The sequence below is a fragment of the Trachinotus anak genome, unplaced genomic scaffold (assembly GCF_046630095.1).
Source record: "Trachinotus anak isolate AG129_WGS33_773 ecotype Australia unplaced genomic scaffold, CSIRO_AGI_Tana_v1 ptg000034l, whole genome shotgun sequence".
Taxonomy (NCBI): Eukaryota; Metazoa; Chordata; class Actinopteri; order Carangiformes; family Carangidae; genus Trachinotus; species Trachinotus anak.
Window position 1 is genome coordinate 3526856 of NW_027273885.1, and position 26989 is coordinate 3553844.

General features: G+C 42.3%; 1 protein-coding gene across 6 annotated transcripts in view; it reads left to right on the plus strand.

Annotated features, from left to right (window-relative positions):
- Positions 1-26989, plus strand: part of LOC139614468 (unconventional myosin-Ic-like) — a 59532-nt gene that overhangs the window by 2624 nt on the left and 29919 nt on the right. Inside the window, exon 1 of one of the 6 annotated variants that reach the window (XM_071471769.1) lies at positions 1087-1482. The exons of 2 other annotated variants lie outside the window; for them this stretch is intronic. Coding sequence is in view for 2 of the 4 variants with exons in the window: in XM_071471768.1 (XP_071327869.1) it covers positions 24914-24931 (18 nt within the window). In the remaining 2 variants the exon portion in view is untranslated. Of the gene's footprint in view, positions 1-1086; positions 1483-24687; positions 24932-26989 lie in introns of those variants that run through there. 3 more of the 6 variants (XM_071471770.1, XM_071471768.1, XM_071471767.1) reach the window with 3 other exon arrangements.

Below are 26989 nucleotides of genomic sequence, written 5' to 3' on the forward strand. Positions count from 1 at the left end.
CAACAGGATACAACCTGTGTGTGTGTGTGTGTGTGTGTGTGGTTGTGGGTTGGTGAATCGATCACCCCCCCATCTGGCAGTGCAGACACACTACATTGACAGCCAGCTGACCAGCGGGTTGAGGTCACCTTCAGACAGGCAGGACACATGTTATGTAATAATGTCTGATATAATAGAGGGTCTGCTGTGTAGCATTTTCTTTCTTTCGTTTTTTGACATGCAGTGTAAAAGCACGTTGGACTGTCAAACTCATGTGTCATGTGAGGGACCCACAAACTATTAATGGCATGTTTGTGATTATTTCTGTCATTGCAAATTCAGCTGAGTGAAATAATGGTGAAAGGGAAACAGTTTCACAGGTTATCTTACACACAAGTCACAAAAATCACTCCCTGGATGTTTCCAGACCAGACTCCATTACTGTTTTAGAGATTTTTTTAAAGAAAATAAAAGTGTTAATTCAGCAATGATAAATATTTTTCAGCTTGCAGTTGCAATCAGTTGCCTCACCCCCACATTGACCGGCTTGTCATGAAGGAAACTGGACCGTGCTGTGGGGAGGGGCCCTGCTCCCACAGTCTGCAGGGTCAGTGTGAAGGTGCAGTGGCGCCCTTGTTGACGGTAGAGGGTACGAGAACTCTTTGAAACTGATATTCCACTTATGGGAGCAGTTTGATGCAACATTGGCGCTTAATGCTGCAATTGTGTTGTAATTTGCAGATGAATTACATTCAAAAAAAAAAAAAAAAACTGTGGAGGAAAGAGATGACGGCGCCGGACTCCGTTCAGATATCTGGTTAATTTAATGATGTTTTACACGTTTGTGCACCGTTCGCTGCCTGTAGTTGAACAGTCAGATGAGGCAGTTTTAAAAGTTTATAGATAGTTTTTTGGATGCCGATCTTTCCTCTGGCTTTTACTGAGTCCATTCAGGGGTTTAACTTGTGCACAGTCGCATGTGTCAGTTTGCGGATTCGTATCAAATGAAATTTATATATATTTGAATGTAATTTGGCTTTGGTATGTAAGCGCCTGCCAGCTTCCCGACAAAGCCAAGGCGTCTGTCCGCGGCTTGGCTGAATCAGACCACATGCAGGAGGTGTGGGGGGGGGCTCTCTGAACTTCCTGGAAACACAGGGCTGTGCTGCACTTCAGTGAAAGAACCACACCACTCCCACAGAGGGGCTCAGGGGAACCGAGTCACAGTAAACCCGCTCGTCTCATTAGCACCGGCGGATATTACTGTGATAAGCGTGCGGCTCTGACTGTGCCGGGGAGGTGGGTCCTCTGCTGAGGCTGCGGTCTGCAGCAGCTGGAGCCCGGTGGGAGGGTCCGGAGCAACCCCGCAGGACTGCGAGGGACCCACAGACAGCAGTCACTGCTCACAGCGGAGCGACCCGACCAGATACCCACAAGACTAACGACAGGGACTGGGTGAAAGAGGAGAGACTGGTACACCGTTTTCCCCTCGGCTGTTTTAAGGTATGTTTCCTGTTCCTTCGGACACCTGATTCAGCAACTGCCCGTTTACCGCGCTTTCATGTAGCTTTAACCGAGCTGTTGCTAGCTGTTAACTTTAGTTTACGTGTAATAACAAGGGTGTAGTGTGTGTTACAGCTGCTACACACGAGTTTCTGCAGTGTAATTTGTGACATCGCAGCATGCCTGAGTGAGTGGGCTGAAAGTCTTCATGCGAGAACGCTGTGCCAAATTCCATTCAAAAATATGACGATTTAACGCTGTACAGCCTGTTGACGAGTGATTCACCCGGTGAAACACACGGTTACGACGTGTAACAAATCGATGGATTCCACTGATAAGTTCTGCATGTTCAACAATCAAGTTTTTGTATTACTTTGATGAGATTAAAGCGTTTACACTCGATCTGTCTACACTTTCCAACTCCCACAAAGTAGAACTGCGGTGCGATTCCAGCTCCCTCAGAAGTTGAAAACTACATCTAAATACGATGTTGCATGTATTGGGTTTAAGCCGATTTACAGAATTAACGCTAGTTAGGATTTCTGAATGTTTTTCCGTTTAGGTTGTAGTGCAGTTAGCAAAGAAGGCGAAATCAAATTTTAGGTGAATTTTTAAATGGAGTTTGGTTGAACCTTCTCACCCATACGTGTCAGTTATCAGGACTTGTATCGCCTGTGAGCTGGTTTAGTGACGTTCACTGAGTGAGGGAACTTTCAGCCACGTCCTGTGCCATGTCCAATCCTCCAGTCTTTTTATGGACGCCAGACAGACACAGATTAAATAGCTAATCTCACAGTCTATCACACCTGTGAGTACAACTGCTGTGAACTTGCTCGATTTATCCCTGCAAGGAGGGATTGGAGCATTTGTTTATAAGTGCAACATTAGCCACCATCAGTGTTGTTGTGGTAGATGAATTGTTGTGAATAACGTCCATCATAGGCATATCAACCACAAACATGATGACTGTGTTTCCTGAAATACCCGATCCTAATTCAACATTGGTCAGATGGTTTAAAAATGCAGGTCGGTCTGATTCTACAAATGAAAAGGCATCTGAACTAATTATATCCCATCCCTTATTGAAACTTTAACTCTGTGTTAAAGCTGCCAGTAGCTGGCTGGACTTCAGCTGTCTGGCGGTGGTTGAGAAAGTCTCTCTGTGGTTCACAAAGGCTTTGTCAACAAGCCTGTCCACCTGTTAATGTGTGTGTGGTTTGTAGATGAGGTAAACACAAGGGAAGCACCTGGCATACAAGCCAACCTGTTACTGCCAAAACATCAGAACATATGGTGTTAAAGGACAAAAAACAATCGTACCTAAGAAATGAAATGATCCTTGTAGGATGCAATAGCTGCAAATATTGACATAAGAAAATAATAAATACAGTAAGTAAAGGCTCACACAGGCACAAGGTGAACATGAACGCTGCACCTGAAAGGAACCCACCTGAAACAGGGTTCAAACCCAGACCTTCTTGCTGTAAGGGAACAGTGCTAAACGCTGTACCACTGTGCAGCGCCTAGTAGTATAAACTCTACAATTTATATAGAGATGTACTTGAATAATAGCTCAGTGGAAGATGCAGAAGTGTGATTGGAAATTGGAACGATTTCCTGGTTTCCTCGCCACTGTTTAAACTGGCCATTATCTTTTCTCCTCTGAGAAAAGGTTTATAATCTGCTGATAATGAGCGAGGGAGATTAACCCACCCAGCAGGGAGGGAAAGGCAAAATAGCTTCATACTGTACATCAGGAAGATGCGCACAGGGATTGAAACCAGAGAGGGAAGTGTGAAGAAATGAGCCAGCATAGACGGGATACTCCTCAGGGGTCAAGCTGCTTAGAGCAGCTGACCTGTTGCTTCAGGGTCACCTGGAGGGCAGGACCTCCTATCGTTCGCTGGTTGCCTGCAGCTGCCCGTCACTCCGCTGCAAGTTTGAGTTAAGCTCCTTGAAATGACAGCTCCTTGTTGGAGATGATTGGCTTTGAAGCAGGGCTGCAGTTGCACAGACTGCTGCATTACTGTGTGTAATGTGTAGAATACATAGTCTGCAGCATTATCCAACAAACGCACATCAATGTGCTGTTGTCAATACTTTTTTCCAAAGCAGATCCATGTGTTGTGTTCTCCCTGGTGAGAGTCATTTAGCTGCTGTTTCCATTGGAGTGACGTGGTGCAGATGCTTTAAGGCAGATTTATTCCTGAGTGCTGTGCTTCAAGCTTTTTTTAATCTCCATGCCCTTTTGGTTTTTGAGGATATTTCTGGTTCGTGGCTGTGACAGAGTTGTGGTCAGAGTGGTGTTGGGTAATTTGGGATTAGAATGAGCTTTTACCCTAAATGTCTGCCTGCTTCTACATGGTGAGGCATTTCCCCTTTTGCTCTGTATAGCTATATTAACATAAATAAAATAAAAAGGGAAATGGTTTTGAATGTCTTTTAGATATTTTTAGAGGATTTTAGAATGATCCTGCACAAAGACTTATGAGCACCTTTTGCACACATTTTTATTTTATTCTAAGGTTTCTCAGACTGAAGGGGAAGTTGATTTATTACTCCCGTTTTGCTGCTTGACTTTATCTGATCAAATACCAGTCTGACTTTGCCCCCATTGTTATGGTATTTAGTAGATTCCTTAATGGCAGATTCCTATCTTTACGACTCCATAGTTCAAGGAGTGTCCACATGTTGAAGTAGTGAACAAATAAAATGTATTACAGTGAAATTGAATGTGCTGCTGGACCCCCAGCACCGCCCCATGGACCCCTGGCTGTCCCTGGACCTCACTATGAGAACCACGGCTCTTTATTTTGTGGGATATAGGAACTGCTGCTGACAGGGTGAAGGTTTTCCTGGTCATATAGTCTGTCAGCTACATGTCGGGTGGATCCTGGGAGGAACCCATAGGATACACCTGACAGCCTGGCTGTTAGCCAGACCCCCAGCATCACCTCTACGACAGGAAAGACACTTGCGCATGCATGTCTATGCACACACATTTATGTTCTTGAACTGTGTTATAGGAACCGCTCAGCAGGGGATTTATTTCCACTTTCATGACCTTTTAATGTGAATTTGTCATATCAAACTTTAGGACACCAACAAATTGCACGGCTGCTAAAGATACAGTTGTCACCCTGAAGGAAGTTTGCACCACATACAAAGGAAAGAAATGGTCAAAACAATGGAAGGGTTCATGGGTGGGAAGCCAGTGAGGGATCATGACCCTGTCAATGCACATGTGACTTCCCTGGTGGTTTGGAATTGGAGGAATTTTACCATCCGTTCATCATCAAGCATTGCTGTAGATGCTGGAATCTTTAGCTTTAGCTGATAATTAAAGCTTTAGCTAAAGAGGTTAGCTTTAGCTTTAGTTTGCAGTGGAAAAACAGCACCCTCTACCTGTGCTGCCAAGCAAATACCACTGTGTGGAACACAATAGAGCATCGAGAGTCTTTTTGGTCAGTTATAGTCTTGTTTGTAAGTGATGTTGTGATGTTATAGGGATAGTTTTAGGAAATACACTTATTTGCAGGTTAGCTTGGTTTTTAACAGCTTTAACAAACAAGATATAATGTGTTAATTAATTGATTTTGTTACGTTTGGACAGCTGTTTCTCCCAGATTTCTGTCTTTATGCTAAGCTAAGCTAACTGCCTGCTGCCGAAAATACTACCCTGTATCCACCAAAAATGAATGTGTATTTCCCAAAATGTCAAACATTTAAGATGCTGTGTATGTTATCCTTTAATGGAATAAGGGAGCGAGCAGGCAGGAATGGTTCACTGATGGGTTATACAGCTGTTTCATGTCATACACATTAAGCCAGACATGCCTTGTTTAAGATCTGGCATCTGTGACTACAGTGTGAACCCAAGCATTAAGAAACAGCCAGGGCTTTGGACATGTTGCTCTGATAACATTAAGCACAGATATCAAACTAGACCAAGCCAGGCATAGGACTGATAAAGTCTTAACGCAACAGCAGTCTCCAGCTAAAAGTGGATTCATGGCCTTTGTACTTGTTTCTTAAGACATGGAAAGGTTTGGCCGCCATGGGTTACTGATTTTATTATCTGAGGTTGGTGATAACAGATTTTCAAAATCGTCAGATTTGACAATTATCATGCTGCTGTAGTTCGAGTGAGTGAATTTGTTGTTTCTCTCAGTCTTTTTCTAGACTATGGTCCTTGGTTTCCTAACAAAGACGCTACAGTGTCTTGTAAGCACCGTTGAAAAGGACAAATATTTAACATTATAAAGGTTTCTCAGCCATGTGTTGTTTGTTTACTAAATACACTGAATTCTTCCTGAGTGATGGCCATGGTGAATGACACAAACAGGATAATATCTGATCTCTAACAAAAGACCAGTGTCTGCAAGATGACATATTCTTGGGAAAACTAAGGAATGAGACTGAGATTTAAAAAAAAAAAAAAAAAAAAAAGATCAGGTTTAGTGATAATTAAATCGAGTGGCTAAAATGAGCTTTAGTGGGTAATGGTGGTGGTGTGTGTGTGCGAGGATGTTTAGATGATGACTGTTGCTGATACAGACTGTGAGTATATGGAAAGTTGAGTCAGACATTGAGATGGGAACGTGTTGGAGACACTGGATGGGAATGGTTATTGATTATAGGCTTTGCCAGACAGACAGTAGGAGACAGAGGGATACAGATATAGGATGAGAGGTAGTGTTTAAATTAGAGCATGTTTTACCATTTGAGCACATGTTGGTCTTCAGCAGAAATCTAGTGGTGGGGTCTTAGATTAAATCATCTCACTCATCATTTTGTGAATCAGTGTGCATCCACCTCGGATGGAGTGGGAGATTGACAGGCGGATCAGTGCAGGGTCAGCAGTAAAGCGGGCGTTGTACCGGGCCGTTGTGGAGAAGAGGGAGCAATTCTCGATTGGACCAGTCAATCTTGGTTCTGACCCTCACCTTTACAGTAAAGGTCAGAGGTTTAAGCTTTCAAATGGTTTTTAATTCATGTTTCTCTTTGATTCAGAGGCTGAGTAATGAAGGTTTTAATGAATGTCAAGTTTTTCAGGAAACTCTGAGGTTTTAGGAGGTTTTCCTCAAACTAGGCTTAGGTTTTAGAACGATTTATTAGAGGGCGCCTTAGGTCTGAATGGGTTAATCAGCATTAATGTGCGGCATCTGAAGTAGTGAGCATTACTCTCTTACTGTTGTGGCACTACTTTGGAATTTAAGTGTTTTTTCCATAAGGATCTTGCTTAGTTCAGCTTTCAGTGCCTTAGATGACAGAGTGTTGGAAATTATGCAGGAACAGTTTTTGTAAGGAAAAAGAGGATCTAGTAGAATGGAAGTAATGAGGCTACGTGTCTGGCAGTGAGTCAGAATATGTGTTACCTGTATGCTGACGACTCACAGTCTTGAAAGGGTGTGTATGGACAGTACGTGTGCGCCTGGTTAGTTTTAGGCCGCTGCTGTGGGCAGCAGCTTTAGCTTTTCCATGCAACTCTTTCCCACATCCCAAAGCTAGCCCAGCGGTAGAGCCGGCCCCGCCCTGCTGGGAATAAATTTGAGCGACTGAGTCCTGCTTCTCCACAGCGTTACAGCTTTGACTGCTGTGGGACTGGAAACCACCCTGGAAATGAGTCAAAATCCACGCCAGCTCCACTGCCATTTTTGTACATGCAGTGTGACTGCAGGAGATGGGAAGTCCTCAAATGACTTAGATATAAATGCTTATGACAAAGGCTTCAGAAAGAGTTAACTCAGTACTGCGTTTTTTTCCCTTTTTTATATTGTTGGCTTTGGTTTGGATTCCTTTCAGTTTAAGTGCCAGTGACTTGATGAAACTATTTGATTTATGTCTTCCTTTAATCCAGAGGCTTAGTAGAGTGGAACACAAACATACAATAGAAAGGAAGCAGCCATAGTGACTTAATCAACAAATTAATGACATTAACATATATGAATTAATTCAGATGGTTTTTTATGATAACTACGTGTATATTTGGTAACGTATTGAAAGAATGCTGAGAGGACTGTGAGTTTCTTTGTTATGCTTTGTCCACGTTCTCGTCTGACAGGATGGCGTTGGTGTCAGCTGAGGACAGAACTGCTCATTCATGTCTACCTGCAGCAGTGCTGACTAGCTCACTTCCTAATCCTGTTCTCTCACCTGCACACCTTCTCTCAGATTAACTAGATAATACAAGGTAACTGGTAATCCTGTTTGATCTGCTCCTGCACATCTTCTGTGCACAGGCCAGGAGCAGAGGAGCTGTGTGGGTGTTTGTGTGTGGTTTGGGTCTTTTTTGGAGATATTCTGTTAAACGGCTTTGTTTAATCCTGTTGTAACATTTTGGATATTTTACTGGGACATTAGAGCACCAACCATTTTAGGTTTTTTTTTTTTTCCAGAAACCTATTAGAGGTTGCTCAAGCACTTAGGCCCATGTTAGTAAGAAAAATAATCCATGTACAATAATAGACTGTGATGTTTATTTGAATACATATTAATGTGAGTCATTGTGTTCCAGCCCTGCCTCCCACACATGGAGAAGGTAGGTGGTCAGAGGATTAGAAACCACCCCCCCCACCACCCCCTTTACTCCCATTGTGTGCAAAGTAGACTGTGTAGAAGATCCTAACACGCCCTTCACCTGTCCAGCATCCTCTGATGAATATTCCTGTTAGTGTTTTGTACACTCAGTGTGCGTCTGTGTGTGATCATCCCTCCTCCCTCCTCCCTCATCCCTCTAATCATGACAAACTGACCTGAGCCCTCTGGATCCTGCACCATATCATACATGTAATTATGTCTGCTCCTGTTCTGCGTATATCCCTGTGATTTTCCTACTGCTTCCAGACTATGCTGTGAGTGTTCGGACACACCCACCCACTCTGTGCTTGTTATGTTGTTATGTTATGACACCAAATGCAAATCCCAGTGCCAAAACAAGGACGCATATGGTGTGTTTGTGCTGAGTTGATGCAGGACTGTGGAGCAGCACTGGAACATTTTAAGGCCTCTCCTACTCAGACAGAAATAATCACCAATAAGATTGTATCTATTTATTTATTTATTTTGCACTATTTAAAATACACAGAAAGTAACCAGGAAAAACAAATACCACTCAGTGCAGGGAGCAGCCAAAGAGACATGGAGTGGGACTGATAAACAGCACAGAATGAGAGGATGGCTTGATTTAAATCCCATTCAAACACAGTTTATTTGGCCTGTGGGTAGCTGATACATCTGTATTATTAACATTATTATTGAACATGTAGGAAAATAAATAAATAATATCTTATTTTTATTATTATTTCATTCAATAAAAAGTAAAAAGACGGGGGAAAGCTCTCAGGGTTAGCTAGCTTGACAACAGTGTGAATGCTAGTTAGCTCAAATGCTAACAGGATATAGTTCACACAGTTTATTCCAGAGACTCTTCCACCAGGACTGTGTCCTCTGAGGTGTTTAAAAAAACATGAATTCTTTGTGGACCAGTTGATACTCTGTCTGAAGAGGGTTAAATAAAAGTGAATTGGTGCTACAGAGCTAATAAGCTATATTAGCTTCCTCACCTCTCACCTCTGTTCCCTTTAAGGTCGGCACTGTCTAGATGAATTAATACAATTGTACCAATTCCATTGAAATGAATGGATTTGGTCATTTTAAATGCTGTGTTGACTGAGCCTTTAGTCCACAAACAAAACATTTATTTTCATTATTATTCAAATTGTTCTTATTCTAAAAAGACGTCAAATCAAGTTTTTAAAATAGCACATCTGTTGCCAAAGAATCCTCCTGTTATACAACAGGAGTTCTCTAAATGAGCAGCGTAACTTAGTGGAAAGAAACTGTCTGTACGTGTCCTTGGTTAAGACTGTGAAGGCTTCCTCTCTCACTCAGTACCTTTCATTAACCTTTAACCAGGTCTTTCCATTGAGCTTTGATAATAATGTCAGCACAGTACAGGCAGGTGTGTCCTTGGACCTGGAGAGAGGGACTGAGAGGAGGAGGAGGAGGAGGAGGAGGAGGAGGGGGAGTGACATGAAATAAGAGTGTGAGTTGGTGGAGTAGGAGGTAGAACTTGAGAAATGGCAGAAAAAAATAAGCATGAAAATGACTTGGATCAGTGTTGTGAGGTTAAGAGAAGTAAAACTAAACGTGGCATGAAAGCATTTACCAATTACCAGCTGAAAGGAAGAAGGTAAGAAAGCAGCCTACAAAGCCTGAGGAATGCAAACACAGGTGATGGATGAGATTAGAACGGCTGGTACAAATACGGCTGTGACTGATGGGTTTCTGATATCTGAGATATCTAAACAATATTCATTCATTCCTTGTCTTCACCTGCTCATTGATACTGAAGGTGAAAGTATGCTGCTGTGTATCCCAGCATGCATTTGGTGTAAAGCAGGGTAACCCCCCTCATTACTGAGTCAGTACTTGACTGTCATGGTGTCATGTAAAATCCTTATCAAACCACTCTCTTTCTCACTTGTGCCTATTTTTATGTTGCGTTACTGTCCTGTGAAAACCAGGTTGCTTTACTCTCTGTGTGAGGAGGTTAATGTTCACCCGTTCTGTAATCTTTTCCGTAGCTGCAGGTCCAGTTTGGGCTGTAAAAGCTTAACAGGGTTTCCTTAGGTTTTCAGAGTCTTGATGAAACAACCTCCTGTCTTTATATTAGGGTTAAAAAAGATTTGATAGAGTAGGAGTTTAAGTAATAAATTAATGTTAAAGGCCTTGATTTTGCAGTTTGATGGAGCACTGCTTTGGTGCCAAGTACAGTGTGTAAGTGGCTCTCACGTGTCTGTGGCTGATAAACTTGTTTCTTATTTCATTTTTGCCGGGAATGATGATTTGATTGGTCAGCCAGTCCATCCACTTTGAGCCGGACTGAAATATCTGGAAAATTGTCTTATAGATTGTCATGAAATGGTCCCCAGTGGTTGACTCCCACTGACTCTGGTGTTCCCAACCCTTTGGCTTTAGAGCAGGATTGGATGGATTGCCGTGATGTTTGGTACAGACATTCATGGTGCCCAGAGGATGAATCAGGTGAGAAAGGTTTTGGTGATTCCCTGACTTTTCCTCTAACTCCACCAACAGGTCAAATGTTTCACTTATTGAGTTGAGACAAGTGAAATATCTTTAGATATTTTCACAACATGAGACATTTTCATTTCTGCAACACTTTGGTTTATGAATATTCACCTGCAAAACTTAACTATGATGTCAGTATGGTAAACATTATACCTGCTTAACATCAGCATGTTAGCGTTGTCATGGTGAACGGTAGCATGCTGACTTCAGCATTAGATCAAAGCACAGCTGTGTCTGAGCTGCTAGCATGGCTGTAGACTGAGAGTCTGGTTCACTGGGACTAAAAAGTCTTAGTCAAACATTATGAGGTTCTACAGGAATATCAAAAATCCTCTCCTGAAGAGTAGTTCTGTCAGTCCCCAGGACTCAGACTGGGAATAATGTACATGGTCAGCCTGTTAAACAAACCAGGATTCCTCAGCTGTTTGTTAATTGATGTATTTTTATCCTCAACACAGTTGTGAGCTGCATACCTCCTCAACAAGGACAAATAATCCAAGCTTACTATCTGACATACCCCAACGGCCCTGCCTAGTCTAACTATGAAAAGTAGTTTAGATGGAGTTGTGTGTGTGTGTGTGTGTGTGTGTGTGTGTGTGTGTGTGTGTGTGTGTGTGTGTGTGTGTGTGAGAGAGAGAGAAGGAATCTCCTGCTGGAACAACTGTTCATTTACATCCGTCCCCTGTGGGATTAAATAGTTGCGGGTGTGGCGCTGGTGTGAACTTCACAGACGACATTCTTAAGATGTTGCTCCTCTGAATTTGTGTGCTTACTCATCAGTGTGATTGTGTATAATTTTACTGTTAATGTAAACTTGTGAACCATTCATTTATCTACACATAGTTAATCACACTTTTACATCTTTTTTTGACTTGAGTGTCCAGTCTTGCAGTCATGGAGGATGGCAGTATCTGCAGGCCTCTACACTAACATGACATCATGGGGATTGCTGGGAGGATGATGTGCATGTGTGTGTTGTAAGGGATGTGTGGTTTTCTGGTCAATGCTGTATGACTGTAATGGTCTGAACAATATTGTGTGAGTGTGTGTGTGTGTGCTGCAGGGTTGTTCTTTTTCTCTGGTTTGGTCCAGACACAGCTTTTGTTTCACTAGAAACTGCAACATGTGTGCGCGTGTTCGTTCCTGTGGAGCACTTGTATATATCCAAACCTGGCTAATAAATCTCCACGGAGAAGATTCCTGAGATGTTGCAATGAAGTGTGTGCGACCAAATTGCTGAGCTATCCCTCCTGTGTTGGGAGAGAGTTTTTTTTTGTTTTTTTTTTCCCCCCCAGAAATTCCTCTCAGAGTTCAAGCTGTTCGCGTATAAATTCCCATCCATTTGTCAGGTTTAATGTAGGTGGATGCTGACATGTCAACATCTCTTTAATGAGAAACCGATGGCCTCTTAAGAGCCATATCTCCAAACTGTCACACTTCCTTTTCAAATCTCAATCTTTCACATTTCCATCTTTCCAACAAAAAGCCCCCCCTCTCCCATCCTTACTAACCACCATATGTTCCATTCAGCCCCTGTGTGCACACACTTACATGACCCTGGTGTATATGTGTGCAGGTGTGCACGCCCTGGTTGAAAGAACATAGGGAGATCCCGGGCTAGTTTAAAGACCCCAGGCTAGAAAAATGGGATTAAAGAGAAAGAAAAAACAGAGGCATAGCTAGAGGTAAAATAAACGGTGATGTAAAGAGGAAAAGGAAGCAATGTTAAGTATTGAGAAAAGTGTGTCTGTTTGTTCTAATGGTCTCGTTTTGTTTTGTCCCAGGGCTCGACTGTTATTAATGTCTAATCAGCAAAGAGGAAGTGCTGGGAGTAAACAGGAAATTCGCTGTTTGCAAATTAGCACAAGCTGTTATAATGCCGTTCAATAACTGTGGGCTGGGTACGTGTCGATGGGCCCAAATGTCTCAAAGTCATCTCTGATGAAGCACTTCCTTATTTACTTTGTGCATTCCAAACAGTTGTGGCTGCATATTGTTGTCTGCAGGCCGGCAGTGGAAGCTCCGTGTTCTGCAGCTCAAGAAAAACACACTCAAAAAGACAAAACACAAGCAAATGAAGGAAGCGTCTTCATTAACTTGACAACACACGGGCATCATTTTGACTTCCTCTTCTGTATTTGCAGCATGTTTCTGTCATCGGTTGAGTTTTCTCAGCTTGCAGCTTATTTCTTCTAAATATTGCATGTATGTCGTCAAATTGATGATGATGTTTTCTTCATTTGCTTGTGTTTTTGTTTATTTGCATGTGTTGTCTTAAGTTGCAGTGCACTGAGCTCTCAGGGCCACCATATGTCTGTCACTGGTTTAAATAATCAGGGTAAAAGGTAGGACAAGGAAGGGGTTGAGGGAATACCTGCAAGTGTTTACATGTTTTTTGTTTTTTTTTACGGGAAGTATCTCAACTTTTAATTTGAAATTACAGGAAACAGATGTATTTCATATAATTTATTTTTAGGCTATAAATGGTTTTGGACCATCATAAGACAATAACACTCTATTAAGAGCCAGATTAATTTAAATGTGTCAGCAGTTTCATGAGGCAGGATTCATTAAAGGTCAAGTCTTTTCCATCATATATTTGTCAGAACACACTGACTGACAGGACAATAACCAATTTTTAGTTATTGATATATTAATAGTATTATTTGGGTTATTAAACCAGTTGAATTTAAAGGCATTGGTTATTAGCCCAAACATTAGTTAATAAAAGTTCAGACTAGTAATTGGCATCAGTATAATAAGCCTTTGTTAGTCCCTGAGTCTATTGTGGTGGTCTGCATCACCACCACCATTGTTTTAACCTACAGCCAAAGCTCCTGTCCATATAAGGCCTGCTGTGGATAAAATAAGACCAAGGGGCCCTCTGACCATAGGGTAGGAGGAGAGAGAGGCGAGATGTGGAAGAGACTGAACAAGGAAAGATAAAGAGAGGTGAAGAAGGGCTAATAGAAAGAGGGAGAAGTGATAAAGTTAGAGACAGGTGGAGCTGAAGGACGAGGGAGGGAGCAGATCAGTAGCAGGGTAGATGTGACTGTAGGTAGAAGAGGGTGGGGATGGGGGTTGGGGAGGCAGAATATTCCCAATGTTTTGAGTTCCTTCCCTCAGCAAGTCACAACCTGCCCAGCTGACAGTCGGAGAGCGGAGTGTATCTGTGTTTTATATCTGTGTCAGGGCCAGACATGACCACTCCCACTTTCTGTAAGAGGTTAGTTTATGTGATTAGAAAACAGACCAGGTAGTTGATGTAAAATACCTTTAAAGAGTTGAGTGTGTGTCTGTGTGTTAGTTTTCTGTAGTGTTTTGTTTGTACTGTTTTCTAGCAGGATATTGTTCTTCAGTCGTAGTCGTGATCTTCTCTGCTGCTGTAAATAATAATTTAATGACGTCAGATGCTGGATTTGAAAAGTTATGTCATTGGTGCCCCCAGTGGTAGCATTTACAAACATGATCTGACCCAAATATTCACTTTTCATTGATTACAAGATTCAGTTTTGTCAATATTCATGTGTTAGGGCTGAATGATATGCAAAAAAAAAAAAAAATCATTACGATTATATTAGCAGATGTTGAGTCTTGATTTCAGTTGGAATGGTTTATATTGCATTTTCACTAAAAAAAATATTTAAAAGATGATGATGTGTTTTTTTTATTTGGGCTTGTACCAAACAAACATGTTCCTTTACATCTGGAGAATATGATTTAGAGGCTGTAGCACCACATCGCTTCATTTATGCTCTGTTGTGACACATTTTACCTTATATAAAAAAAAACTGCAGCTCCTTTGGTTTGGATTTTGCACTTGGTCAGATTGAGATTTTGATAATTGAATTTTGATGAATTGCTTAACCCTATTTGCAAGAAAAGTATTCTGTCCATACGGTTCAGTTTTTGTCTCATCAGGCCACAGAATCTGTGTCCTCAGGCTCTCAGAGGCCTTTAAATGCAGTTTGACAAACTCTAAGCAGGATGTCATATGCCTTTAGTCAAAGTGGCTCCTGTGTCATCACTCTACTATAAATGCATGATTAATGGATAATGGAGAGCTGCTGAGAGGATCATCCTTCCAGCAGGTTTTTCCTCTGTTAGAGCTCTGTTCGAGTGACTGGTGGGTTCTTGGTCGCCTTCCTGACCAAGGCTCCTCTTGTCCGGTTACTCTGTTCATCCAGCTCTAGGAAGAGTCCTGGCAGGTCCAAACTTCTTCTAGTTCACAATCACTGAGGTCACTTTGCTCCTGGGAACGCTCAAGGTTTAGAAATGGTTTTATAGCCTTACCACAGTTTTATTATGGAGGTACACAGATAGATCCTTGGACTTCTGGTTGGTATTTATATACACAGGTGTGTGCTTTTCCAGTTCAGTTTGGTTTGCCACAGGTGGACTACAGATACAGATCAAAGCAAACAGGAAGCACCTGACCGCAATTTGGAGCGACACAGCAAAGGCTCTGTATACTTTTGTGCACAAAAGATTTCAGAGTTTAATTTCTGTTTATAGATTCATGAGAAGGCATGTAAATTTTAACTAACACAGTAATGTGTGCAAAATGTGAAAGTGATAATGTTCTGATGCCACTGTGTGAATATATAGAAACACTTGCACCATGTTCAAACTCTGTGACCTAATATAGTGGAGGTATCATGTTTACACCAACACCAGCTGTAAAAACCCAGAAGTGTTCATTTAGTGCACTGTTTGGTGGTTGGTGCCTCATATCAGAGCTTATGATGAGTCTGACTGTTCTATAGAAGCAGCAGTGAGTTTCAGCCAGTGAAGGTTTGAATGGAGACTCGGTCGACCTCCGTTCATTCATCCACAGAAATCTCCTCTGGTTCCTCAGCTCCCTCAGTTCAGCCGAGGATTGTGGCTTTATGGAAGATGCTAGACTCTTGAGGAAATGCCTGCACAACCAAAGTGCTGCCACAGTGGAAAAGTGGGTGTGTGTGTGTGTGAAGGGCAGGGAGTGTCTCCATATTTGGTGTGTGTGTGTGTGAGAGAGAACAGAACAAAAACTACAACTCTGTTTCACTTCTTAACTTCATTTCAAGCCTGCTGCTTCACTGTCGTTTCTCTTGTTGTCACATCTGTTCACATCTGCTCTGCTATGGTCTAGTGCACAGACACACACACACACACACACACACACACACACCGTGGTGATTCAGTTAACCTAGAGCAGTGAGGGCAGTAAGAGAGGCACGCTAAGTAGGTTGAGAGAAATGGGAACAGTTTGACTGAGTGTATTTGGCCCCTGGGAAACCCCTTGTGTCAATATGGCGCTGGGCCACTATAAGCTGACAGACCACGAGTTATGCCAGAACACACACACACACACACTTTTATTAATATCTAAATGTCTCGTCACTGTGACACTTTCACCATCTGTCACCAACTTCCTGTCTCTCATCCTCTTTTTTTATACTTCTCTATCATTCAATTTCTCTCTCTCTCTCTCTCTCTCTCTCTCTCTCTCCTGCCCTCTCTTCTGTTTCCAGACTTGTTCGCCGCCCACATGGCTTGCATTCTTTTGCTCTGACATCACAGCCGCCCTGTGCTGCCATCTATATTTTCTCTTCAACTTTTTTTTTTTTTTTGGTTTCACTCTCTTTGGTCTCTTGCCTCATTTGCCAGTCTTGGATCCCCCTCCCACTCCTCCTCCTCCTTTCCTTCCTTCCTTCCTTCTTGACATTTCGTTTTCTTAAAAAATTGATAAGCAGCCATAGAAGTATTGGATGATATTTCCATTGAAGGCTGATATTTTAAATCATTGGTATTATGGTCAAATATTCAGAATGTGAGAAAAGGGAACGAAGACTGTAGGAGGGGGGAAGGTGAAAGGTGAGGGAATGACAGTCTGGTTAACGTCAGGATTGTTTGTGTCAGTGTGTTTTAGTTGGGGGTGAAACATGCAGATTTACAGCAGCTTAAAGCAGACATTTAATGGCACTTTTTTCTTTTTTTTTTGTTCTCTGATTTGTAGCCAGCAGGTTAAGGTTTGATCCTCCTCTGGCTTTTGTCTTGACAGTTATAATCCACAGCAAAGAGAGGACAAAATAGTTCACGTAATATTTATTGTCGAAGCTTCTTTAATGACTCGTATTAGCATCGATTTACAAGAGCGGCTTTGTTACGGTGGAAGGACCTGTGGAGTGTCAGGAAGAAAGCCAGGCCTGCTGGACAGTATACACATAAACACAGAAGGACATAGATTGTAGAATAGAGCGGTCGTACTCATGCATTGTGTGTAAAACGTTGCGTTAGAGGGATACAACTGACTGACCTGATCGCAATCGATTCATCCTCATTTCCATGTATCTTTAGAGCAGAAACCACTTCTTCTTTTTCTTTAATTCACATGCTTACGTGTTGTCGCTGAGTCCCCTCAACCAACAATCCACCAGGGACAGGGTGTAGTTGGTAGATGGTCAGACAGTCTCATCGCATAATCATCACATAACCATCAAGCCAAATTCCCCTGAATTACGTGTCTGCCTTGAACATAACATTTAACATAACATTTAACTCACCTCAGAGGAGCGGACATACATTTCTGATTCCCAGACTCGGTCATCAGCTTCTCTTTTTCCAAAAATTAGATTCTGTATCCAGATCAGATTCTGGACGGACCCTGGTTTGGTACTAAAAAGTGAGTTAGTGACAGAACGAGCGTAACTGACGGAGGGAATAGTGAATTTCATAGTGACATTGATAATAGTTGCATCCAAGTGATTCATCTTCATTTCCACGTATCTTTAGAGCAGAAACCACTTCTTCTTTTGCTTTAATTCACATGCTTACGTGTTGTCGTCAAGTCCCTTCAATCAACAATCCACCAGGGACAGGGTGTAGTTGGTAGATGGTTAGACATCTCATCAAATAATCATCACATAACCATCAAGCCAAATTCCCCTGCATTAAGTGTGGGCCTTTAACATGACGTTTAACTTAGCTCAGAGGAGCGGACATATTGCTTTTGGTGGAGAGCCAGCTATAATGAAACTCTGCCCATTGAGACTGAAGCTTTATATGTCTTGTAAAGAGATTCCTTTGGATATTGTAATGGAGACGGGTGCGGTCATCATGCGAACCATATGAATATCTGATTTTATTGTGCAGGACTGTTTGTGTTTCTTCAGCAGTTTTAACCAATGGAACCAAATCTAAACATCTATTTATTATTTTCCTATATGTCTGAATTCAAGCTGTGAAAACTTCTATCCTCTGTGTGAAGATGGTTTTAGTTGATAGGGCTATTTATCAACAAGGACTGTTCCCATGGTGTTTTACTGATGTCATAGCCTAACATATATCAGCATCTCATCACTTGGGATTTGTCGGTCTGATGAAACCTTTAGGCTGAAAATAAAGCTTTACAACGAGGGCTGTTATCAGTATGATGCAACAGTGCAGCACTGGTGGAGAGCTCGTCTCAAAAGCCTCTGAGCAATGATTGACCTGCAGTGGTTTACATTAATTTCACTGATTTAACTTCTTAAAGGCTGATTTTCACTTGAAGGCACTTTTAGCACATTCTGTATTCACTGTCTTTAACTTTTTATCTTTTTTATTAAATTGTATTTGATCACCAATTTTTACTATTTTATTCAAATTGAGTTATTTTAATGTTTTATATTGATTTATTTCTATTTCATCTTAACTACACATCTTTCTTGTTATATCACTCAGTGCTTATAACGCTGAGTCTCCTCTGTCATTTTTTGGTGTGCATTAGTCTCAAAATTTTGATCCCTTGTTATCCCTTGTTTTGTCAGTCACTTTGTAAAGCACTTTGAAAAGTGCTACATAAATAAAGCGTGATTGATTGATATAATTTTTGTAAAAGCCTCCCCCTAACCTTAAAATATAATTAAATTATCATGACGCTAATGACACTTCATTCTAACCTAAATAACCCTGTTGAGTTTAAGTTTTCCTCATGAAAACAGTGTGTTTGACAGATGTGTGCAAATTGTGCGTTGTTTGCATTCATGTTTGTTTGCAGTTGTCTTCCTCACTACTGTTGTTGGCACATTGCTACGTTTGTTTGAACGTGACTGTCACCAACTGTTGACCAGTGGAGTAATATGTGTGTGTGTGTGTTATATGAACAAAACACAGACCCACTTGTCAAACCTCAGCTCTACAGCACTACTAGTGGTCAATAACTCCATACGATACCTTTAAATAAGCTGTGCAACACAACACAGGTCCTCTCCTGATCCTGATCCCCAGACTCGATCATCAGCTTCTTTTTCCAAAAATTAGATTCTGTATCCAGATCAGATTCTGGACGGACCCTGGTGTCAGAGTCAGAATGAGTGTAACTGATGGAGGAAATAGTGAATTTTATAGTGACATTGAGAATAGTTGCATCCTTAATGCTTATTGAATGTCCATTATTGTGTGAGCAAACAGTACAATGAGCTAATGCTAGTTTGCAGGTGTAGTATCTTTTAGATATTTTGTAATAAACCATGGTTTATTGCATGAAGAAAGAACAAACTTAACATGCACAACATATTTAACATTAGGGTGTGTTGCACATGTGGCTAAACTTAACCAGCAATATGTGGTCATGTTCAGTATTAGTTGTCTGCTGTTTACATACAGCAGCTGCTGCAGACATCACATTTGATTACACTTTGAATTGCAGTGTAGTTTCCCCCCATATGATGAATGAATGAGCCAAAGACAAGATGGTGTGGTGTAATGTTAGAGAGGAAATATTACACAACATTACAGCGTTGCTCACTAGTTTTTAGCTGCACTGGCTAAAGCTTCAAGAGGAGAGGAGAGACAAGTCTACCAGTGCAGTTTGGTTTTAGCTCCTGATACATGTGAGTGATGAGTGTGGCATGATGCTACATGACGACACGTTCCCAAGCCTTATTCCTGCACCGTCCGGGCAACGGAGAGAGAGTGGAAAATTACTATAAATATCCAAGATCATTCTGCACAAACTTTTCTGGAGAGGAAGTGAGAGAGGAAAGAGGAATTTAAGGGGAGGGAAGAAGAGAGAGAGAGAGAGAGAGAGAGGACGCAGGAGGCGAAAGTCAAGTTCCCATTTCTGATTTCCCACGGAGCCGAGGTCACATGTATTTGCCTGAAAGTGGTCAGTGGGATTTGAGCCTTTTTTTTTTTTTCTTCCCTCAAACAAAACAACCTGATGTTTAATTTGGTGTTTTCCCCTAAAGTGGTGTGTGTGTGTGTGAGATAGGGAGGCTGTGCTTTGAACAAGAAAGACGGAGGGCTATCGAGGTGATTATACAAGTCTGTGTCTGCTTTCAAAGGCGCCACACACACCTAAACACACACACAGAATATTTGGTAATAAACCCATCAGTGACCTCTGGACCAAAGCAAAATGCCACAGTCCTGTGTAAATACAGTAACACATTTGATGCACTTGCTTTGACAATGCTGGCCAGAGCGCTGCAGTTATCAGCACAGCGTGTTGTTGAAATGTTCCACTGATGGCCAAATGGCAGATATAAAACAATGTTTGTATTGTTTCCATGGCTTTATGCCCCTCTTAATGCCTTTATATCATATCATATCATTTATTGCCCCACAGTTATAAAGGACACAAGGACAGATTGAATGCGCTGTATTGTGTCTTCAGTGTGTGTGGGAGGAGAGGCAGATGCTGCATAAGGTGCCAGCACGTCATTAGGCAGATGTTATTCTGTTGTCCTGTCAAATATGTACACTGGACAAAAACATGCATGCAACACTTTGGTTTTTGCTCCATTTTCTCTTGAGTTGAAATTAAACATCCAAGACTTTCTGAAAACAAAAACAGAAACAAATTGTGTTTAAACCTGTGTTAGTGAGCGTTTCTCCTTTGTCCAGATCATCCATCCACCTCACAGGTGTGGCTCATCCAGATGCTGATTACAGAGCATGATTACTGCACAGGTGTGACTCGGGCTGATCGCAATAAAATGTGCACTTTTATTTTGAAAAAACACTTGACATTTGTTAGGCTCTGAACTGTGGGTTTTGGCCCACAGATGTGCATTTTCTGTTGTGGAAAATTAAACAAGTCTCTTTCTGGTGTGGCAACCATTTGTCTCATGCAGTGAGACACATTTCATTTGTTCAGAGTTGATCAGGAGCTGGATTCACAGATATTTTAGACTGGTCTGCAGTGTAAGGCCCATCTTAATTTTACTCATAGATTACTCTGGTGCAAGTCAGACCCTTTCACAAAAACAAAGACTAATTTTAAGACAAAAAGATTAGACACCTTAGATTAGACCTGTGTTACCATGGTAACAATCAGTAACACCTGCACAAAATTCTGGTTTGTTTACATTGTTATGCAGAAAGCAATGGGAAGGGAAAGAGTTTTTAGCGACCGCAGTGATTTAGTTTTTTTTTTTTTTTTTTTTCAAAATCAGATTTTTCTTTTTATCTTTTCATTCTTTGCTGGTTTTCCAAAGTAAAATGTCTCTGTAACTGTTGAATTCTTCCAAAATACAAACACTTTCTTCTGTAGTAAACAGAGCTGAGCAGTTAGATGTGGTTTCTTGGTTAAAAGTCTTAATTTACCCAGAATTCATTGTACCACGGTCCGGCTTTAGATAGTCGTAAAAACTAAACTGCTTTGTGCAATGGATGAATTTAGACGTCTATCTGAAGTCTGACTATTTGTTTTGTCTAAGCCACAGTCAGAGCCTGTCTTTGTGTATTTGGTTGTGGCCTGCTGAATTCTGGACCGCTCTTCTTCAGTGGCTGTGCAAAGCTGCTGGATATCGGCAGGAAGTGGAACATGCTGTCGCACACACATCTGGAGCATCGCAAACATGCAAGATCTGGGATGTTTTAAGTTCGAGGAGTTGTGTCTGTTCTGCTGCAACATGAGGCGACAGCAGTAGATACATGGCACGACAAAGGGCCTCAGGATGACATCTGCACGTGTGTGTATGTTGAGCTTATTTCACTTCATGAAAAATGGAAGTAGAAAAAAGTGTTGCATTTATATTTTTGTTCAGTGTATATTTATAATTTAATATGCATGTTACTTCTGGTGAATGCTGTTCCGGCTTTGAGGGGAGTTGGAGGTGGCCATCTGGATAAGAAAGTGGATAAGAAAGGGTTAAAGTCTGACAGCTGAGGGGGACACTGGTGGTCAGATACAGTCCCTCCTCCCTCCAGCTCAGCACAAATATGCTGCCTCAGCATGAGCCTGCAGAAACACACACTAAGGCACACACACCTTTACAGTCTGCTGCTCACTTGCCAAAAGCCCCTTTCAGCCAGAGACATTAACACACATGAATAAACATGTGAATCTGGTTGATGTGATGGGTGTTAAACAGCTGTAACCCTCTATCTTCTCCTGTATCTCTGCCTGTTTCCTGCCGTCTGACCGGTGTATTCTCACACTGTGGTGAGAGAGAGAGACTCACACACAGAAAGGGAGAGAGAGAGAGAGAGAGCGCGTCTGGAAAACATTACTCAGATTCCTGCAGCAGGGGCTCTGATTATACTGGCAATGAGGAGAAGGAGAGAGAGAGAGAGAGAGAGAGAGAGAGAGACGGCTGAGAGGAAAGGGGGCATCAGACAAAGGTTGATATCTGACACAGACGCTGATAGAAAATGTATGTGTGTGTGTTTTTGGTGTGTGTTTTCTCTTGCCCTGCTCGAGGATGCAGGGAGATGAGGATGTAGTTATTTTCAGGCATTTTGATGTCTGCCTCAGCAAAAACCCAGCAGCTCCTTATTTAGTTTAATTTAGTCGAGAGCGGCCAGAAGAGGGCAGCGTGGAGGAAAGAGAGAGAGTGTGTGTGTGTGTGTGTGTGTGTGTGTGTGTGTGTGTGTGTGTGTGTGTGTGTGTGTGTGTGTGTGTGTGTGTGTGCGCGTGCGCGTGCGTGTGTGTGTGTCGTCAGTTGTTTTCCCAGGGTGTGTTCTCCTGCATAGGTTCCCTTTGATAACACACACACACACTTTCACCTGCTCTGTCTGTGAATGAGTTTGTTGAGCAGTTTTGCTGCTGTAGTTTTCCACTTTGCTCGTGGTTTGTTCATTCTGCTGTGATGATAAATAAAAACTGGGTTCTCAACTGATCAGTAAACTTATTGAAAAGATCACTGACCAATCTTTTTTCTAAATGGAGGAGTGTGAATAGAAGTTTGACCCATGGCCAAGACTTTACTTGAGCGCTGTGAGCCTCAGAGCTGACTGAGGGAGATGAAGATAATGAGGAAGGTGACAGCAGCTCTCATTTCTGAAACAAGAGACATTAAACTCGTTCTGTCTCTTTCATTTATTTTTTCTTCCTCCCTCATTTCCAGCTACGCTCCTGTCAACCTTTTTCACCACATGAATAACCACACACACAGTATGGTATAACATCAGTCATCTGCAGGTTGGTGGAGGCAGAATTTGAAGATGCTGCAGATGGAAGAAGATAAACGCTGGAGATCGCTACAGTGAAATTAGACTCATGGGATTTAGACCAGCAGCCACTGTTTGTTCTGGGCTGATTCTCTTACATCCTCAGGAAGGAGTGAGTTGTCCTAATGAGGCCTATAAAACCAGGCCTTCCTGCTGTTGCTCTGCCCTTTGAAGGTGTAGCTTGTAGCCTCATCCACTAGAGACCAGAATGCCCCACTCTGTCCACTCTGCATCCTTTGGTTTTGTGTCTGTCTATAAGCTTTTTTTTGTTTCTTTCTTTTGTATTTTAATGGAAATGCATCCTGGTACATGAAATAAATAGTGCAGCATTTTGGAAAATATGTATATTTATTTGTTTGGAGAAAGTTTGATGAGAAGATTGACATCAAACAGATGGTTAGTTTAGCCTAGCATAAAGACTGAAACAGCATATTTTGTGGTTATAAAGTTACTGCACCCAACAAGACGTAGTCCAGCACATAACCCAAGTAACTGCAACCTGTCTTTGGACAGAATCAGGCTAGCCCCCCCCCCACTTCCATTCTTCATGCTAAGCTAAGCTAATTGTCTCCAACCTCAGCTTTTCATCTCACTCTTGTGAAGGAAGCAAATAAGAGTATTTCCTAAAATGCTGCTTTAATTTATTTCTCAGCTCAGCTAAGCTGATAAGGCTGCTCCTTATCTAATACTAACAGGTGACCCTGCCTCAAAACACACACACACACACACACACACACACACACTACACTTCAAACAAGCCCTCATTAATGTCTGAGTGTTAATCCTGCAACTGTAGTGGAAACTTGTCTTCCTCTTTGTTCTCAGAAACACACGCCCATCGCCTGTAACATGTCAGTCTCTATTAGTGTTAACAAGCAGATGCATTAGACTGCAGAGGCTTTGATCTGCAGCAAGAAGGTGTGTGTGTGTGTGTGCGTGCGTGTGTGTGCGCGCAATGGTGGTCTGGAGTAATTACACTCTCTGTAATGATATTGCACTAATGATGCTAAGTCCTTGTGCATGCACACGTGCATCATTGTGTGTGTGTGTGTGTGTGTGTGTGTGTGTGTGAGCTTGATGCAGGGAGCATCAACAGCTGTATTTATGACAGTGGGGCTGTTGGCTGCCTGTCTGGTTTCTGCTTCAGCTTGTAAATCCCTGAGAGGGGAAGAAAGGGAGCGAGGGAGGAGGAAAGATGGAGGAGGGAAGGGAAGGGAAAGGAAACTGTTTTGGCTCCGACAGATAATTACTCATTGGCTCATGCTACATTTACTAATCAAGAGTTTCCCTTTTTTCACATCACCATGCTTGGATGCACATACACTTCTTACCCCTTTGGCATCAGGACACATTTTTCTTTTCTCATCCTTTTTGCTCTCCAGCAGTTAGGATGTTGTGTGTGTGTGTGTGTGTGTGTGTGTGTGTGTGTGTGTGTGTGTGTGATAGATGAGTTACCTCTCTTATACCATCTCCCTTCTTTTAAGGGCACGGGGAGAAGAAGAAAAGTGGAACTATGGTGGGTTTTATAACATTAGTGGCTGTTGGATTGAGGAGCGGGCCACAGGGAAAAAAGCACAGCGAGAGAGCGAAGGAAGGAGGAGGGTGGGGGGGTTGTGTGTCACCCAACATGGGGACTATTTCCTCTGGAGGGAGGGAGGGACAGAGAAGAAAAGTGGGTGAACGAGTGGTGAGAGAGAGAGAGAGTGAGGTGTGTGTGAAGCGTGTGTGAGCAGCAGTAAGAGGAGAAGCTATGGCAGCTGGCTCTCAGGACGGAGGGGAGAGCTTCTAAAAACAAACTCTCGGCTAAATAGTGGTCGTGACGCGGCGCTGGAGGCCATATTCTTATAGCTGGACTATTGGCTCGGTGGAAACGGAAAAAAAACCCCTGTCCAAATCAGTCGAGAGCAGGGCAGGAGCCATGAAGTACAGACCTTTGGTAAGACGCCCAGCCTCACGTTCGTCTCGAATGTGGAGGAATCAGGACACTTTTTTTATGGTTTAGTGCTGGTGAAGAATTTCTTGTCTGCACGTGCAGGTTTGCATTGAAGAGTGTGAAAGGTGAGGAGTTATGTGTGAGATGGATTTGCTGTTGAAGTGGGGGATGGAGTTCATAGGACATTTTTTAGGAGCTGCTTTATTAGTAACAAGCACCTACAGTGGTGTTTGAAGTGCGTAAGAGCCTTGGCAGCGTGCTCTTGAACATCAAGGACACAGGTAAGACACACAGGTGAAAGAGAGCGAGAGCAGAAGTTTGTTCTTCACTCATGCAGAACTGACGTGTTTTTAATCAATCTCCACCTCGCTCTCTGCATCCGTCTTCACCTTGACTCTGTATTTGTTGAACTGTTGTTAGATCTAATTGTATTTGCATCTATTTGATATCAGAGTAGGTGTGTCCTCATTGCACTGTGAGAGTGTGTGTGTGTGTGTGTGTGTGTGTGTGTGTGTGTGTGTGTGTGTGTGTGTGTGTGTGTGTGTTTTCACTGCCCCGGGGCGAGGCAATCACATGGTGGTGTTGTGTAGCCAGGCAGCATTCTTTGGCATTCACCGAGAGTAAGAGTGAGCATGTTAATGAAAAAAGTGTGTGTTGACGTATCGCTGATGATCACGATGGATCCTCTGCTGCAAGCCTCCTCTCTTACTTCAGCAGAACTCCTCCTGTCAAACTTGTATATGACATGCATCCTTAAGGATCTGATCAGCTTTACGAGCTTTGTCTCTGTGTGTGTGGAAGATGGAGGGGTGACAGCTTGGTCAGGATGGTACAATGCACTAAGAGATTCCTGACACAGCTGTCATCACTGCCTTCTGGGCATCTGACTTCGGGTCAATAGGTAGTTTATGTTGGCTCTCCTCACTCTCTTCTGGCTGTCCATTCTAGTCTCTCTGTAGAGCTCATCAGGACTGAGTTGTGATGAAATGTGACAAGTGAAAAGCTTCTGAATGGCTCAGTAAATCAGTTTATTGTGCATACAGTACAAACCTAATGAGTTGAGAACCTTAAAGCTTTTTCTCCACTGCGATCATTACAGAGCTGCTAAATTCTTTCAGACTCACTGACTGACTCATAAATGTCTCATAAATAATGATTAATGTGTGATTTGAAGGTTAAAAGTAAAGGTGACAGTGTAAAGGATTCATGTCAGTTTATAGTTGAGCTATTTCTAACTATAGTGAAGCAGCCTCCTGCAGAACCAAGGTGAAACTCAGCTGCATGTCCAGTAATAATGGATCAAGTCTCTCTTATTGTTCCAGCTGGAGCTTATCTGTACTTTTAGTAGTGTGTTTTGGAAAATTCTGCAATTTCTGCTTTTAAGATCAGCTTTTTTTACTGTCGCTGAAGTTGTCATTTTTGTTTTTTAATGGTTGTTATCAGTGTCACAAGATGATAGCGTTGAGAAAAAGAGTGATACATATGCGAGTCCACAGTCGGGACATTGTGTTTCCCTGCCCCCCTCCTGGGAGATCAAAGTTCAGGGGAAGCCGCAGAGTGCCACACCTACAGTGCACTGGAATGCACATAGGCACTGACTTTCATTGGCCTTCAGTGGCGTGGTGACCGGGTACGACGTTAAACCCAGTCCACGCTGCTCGTGTTGTTTTGGCCCACATCTCCTCAGGTTTGTTTCTGCAGCCTGCAGGAGACTCGGATAGCTCGTCCCACCTGTCTGACTGCTCTGGGCGGGCGTTTCCATGGTAACCATCATTAAAGCGCCAATAAGCTGTGATGGGAAAATCCTTCAGCACTGATTGACACCATTTAGATATATTTTTGATGATCAGATGTTGATAGGAAGTTACCTACGAAGGTGTTATGTTATGTTATATCATGATTTGCTGACCACTTCCTTGTTTGGTAAAGGCTGTGGTTGATTTGTGGTTCCATCTAAGCCATCAAACAGGACAACAGTGGTCTAATGGCTTCTGATGTCACACTTGGCATTGTGGTTATAGTTTCACATTCACGTCCCAAAAATGAATCAGTATTTCTTCA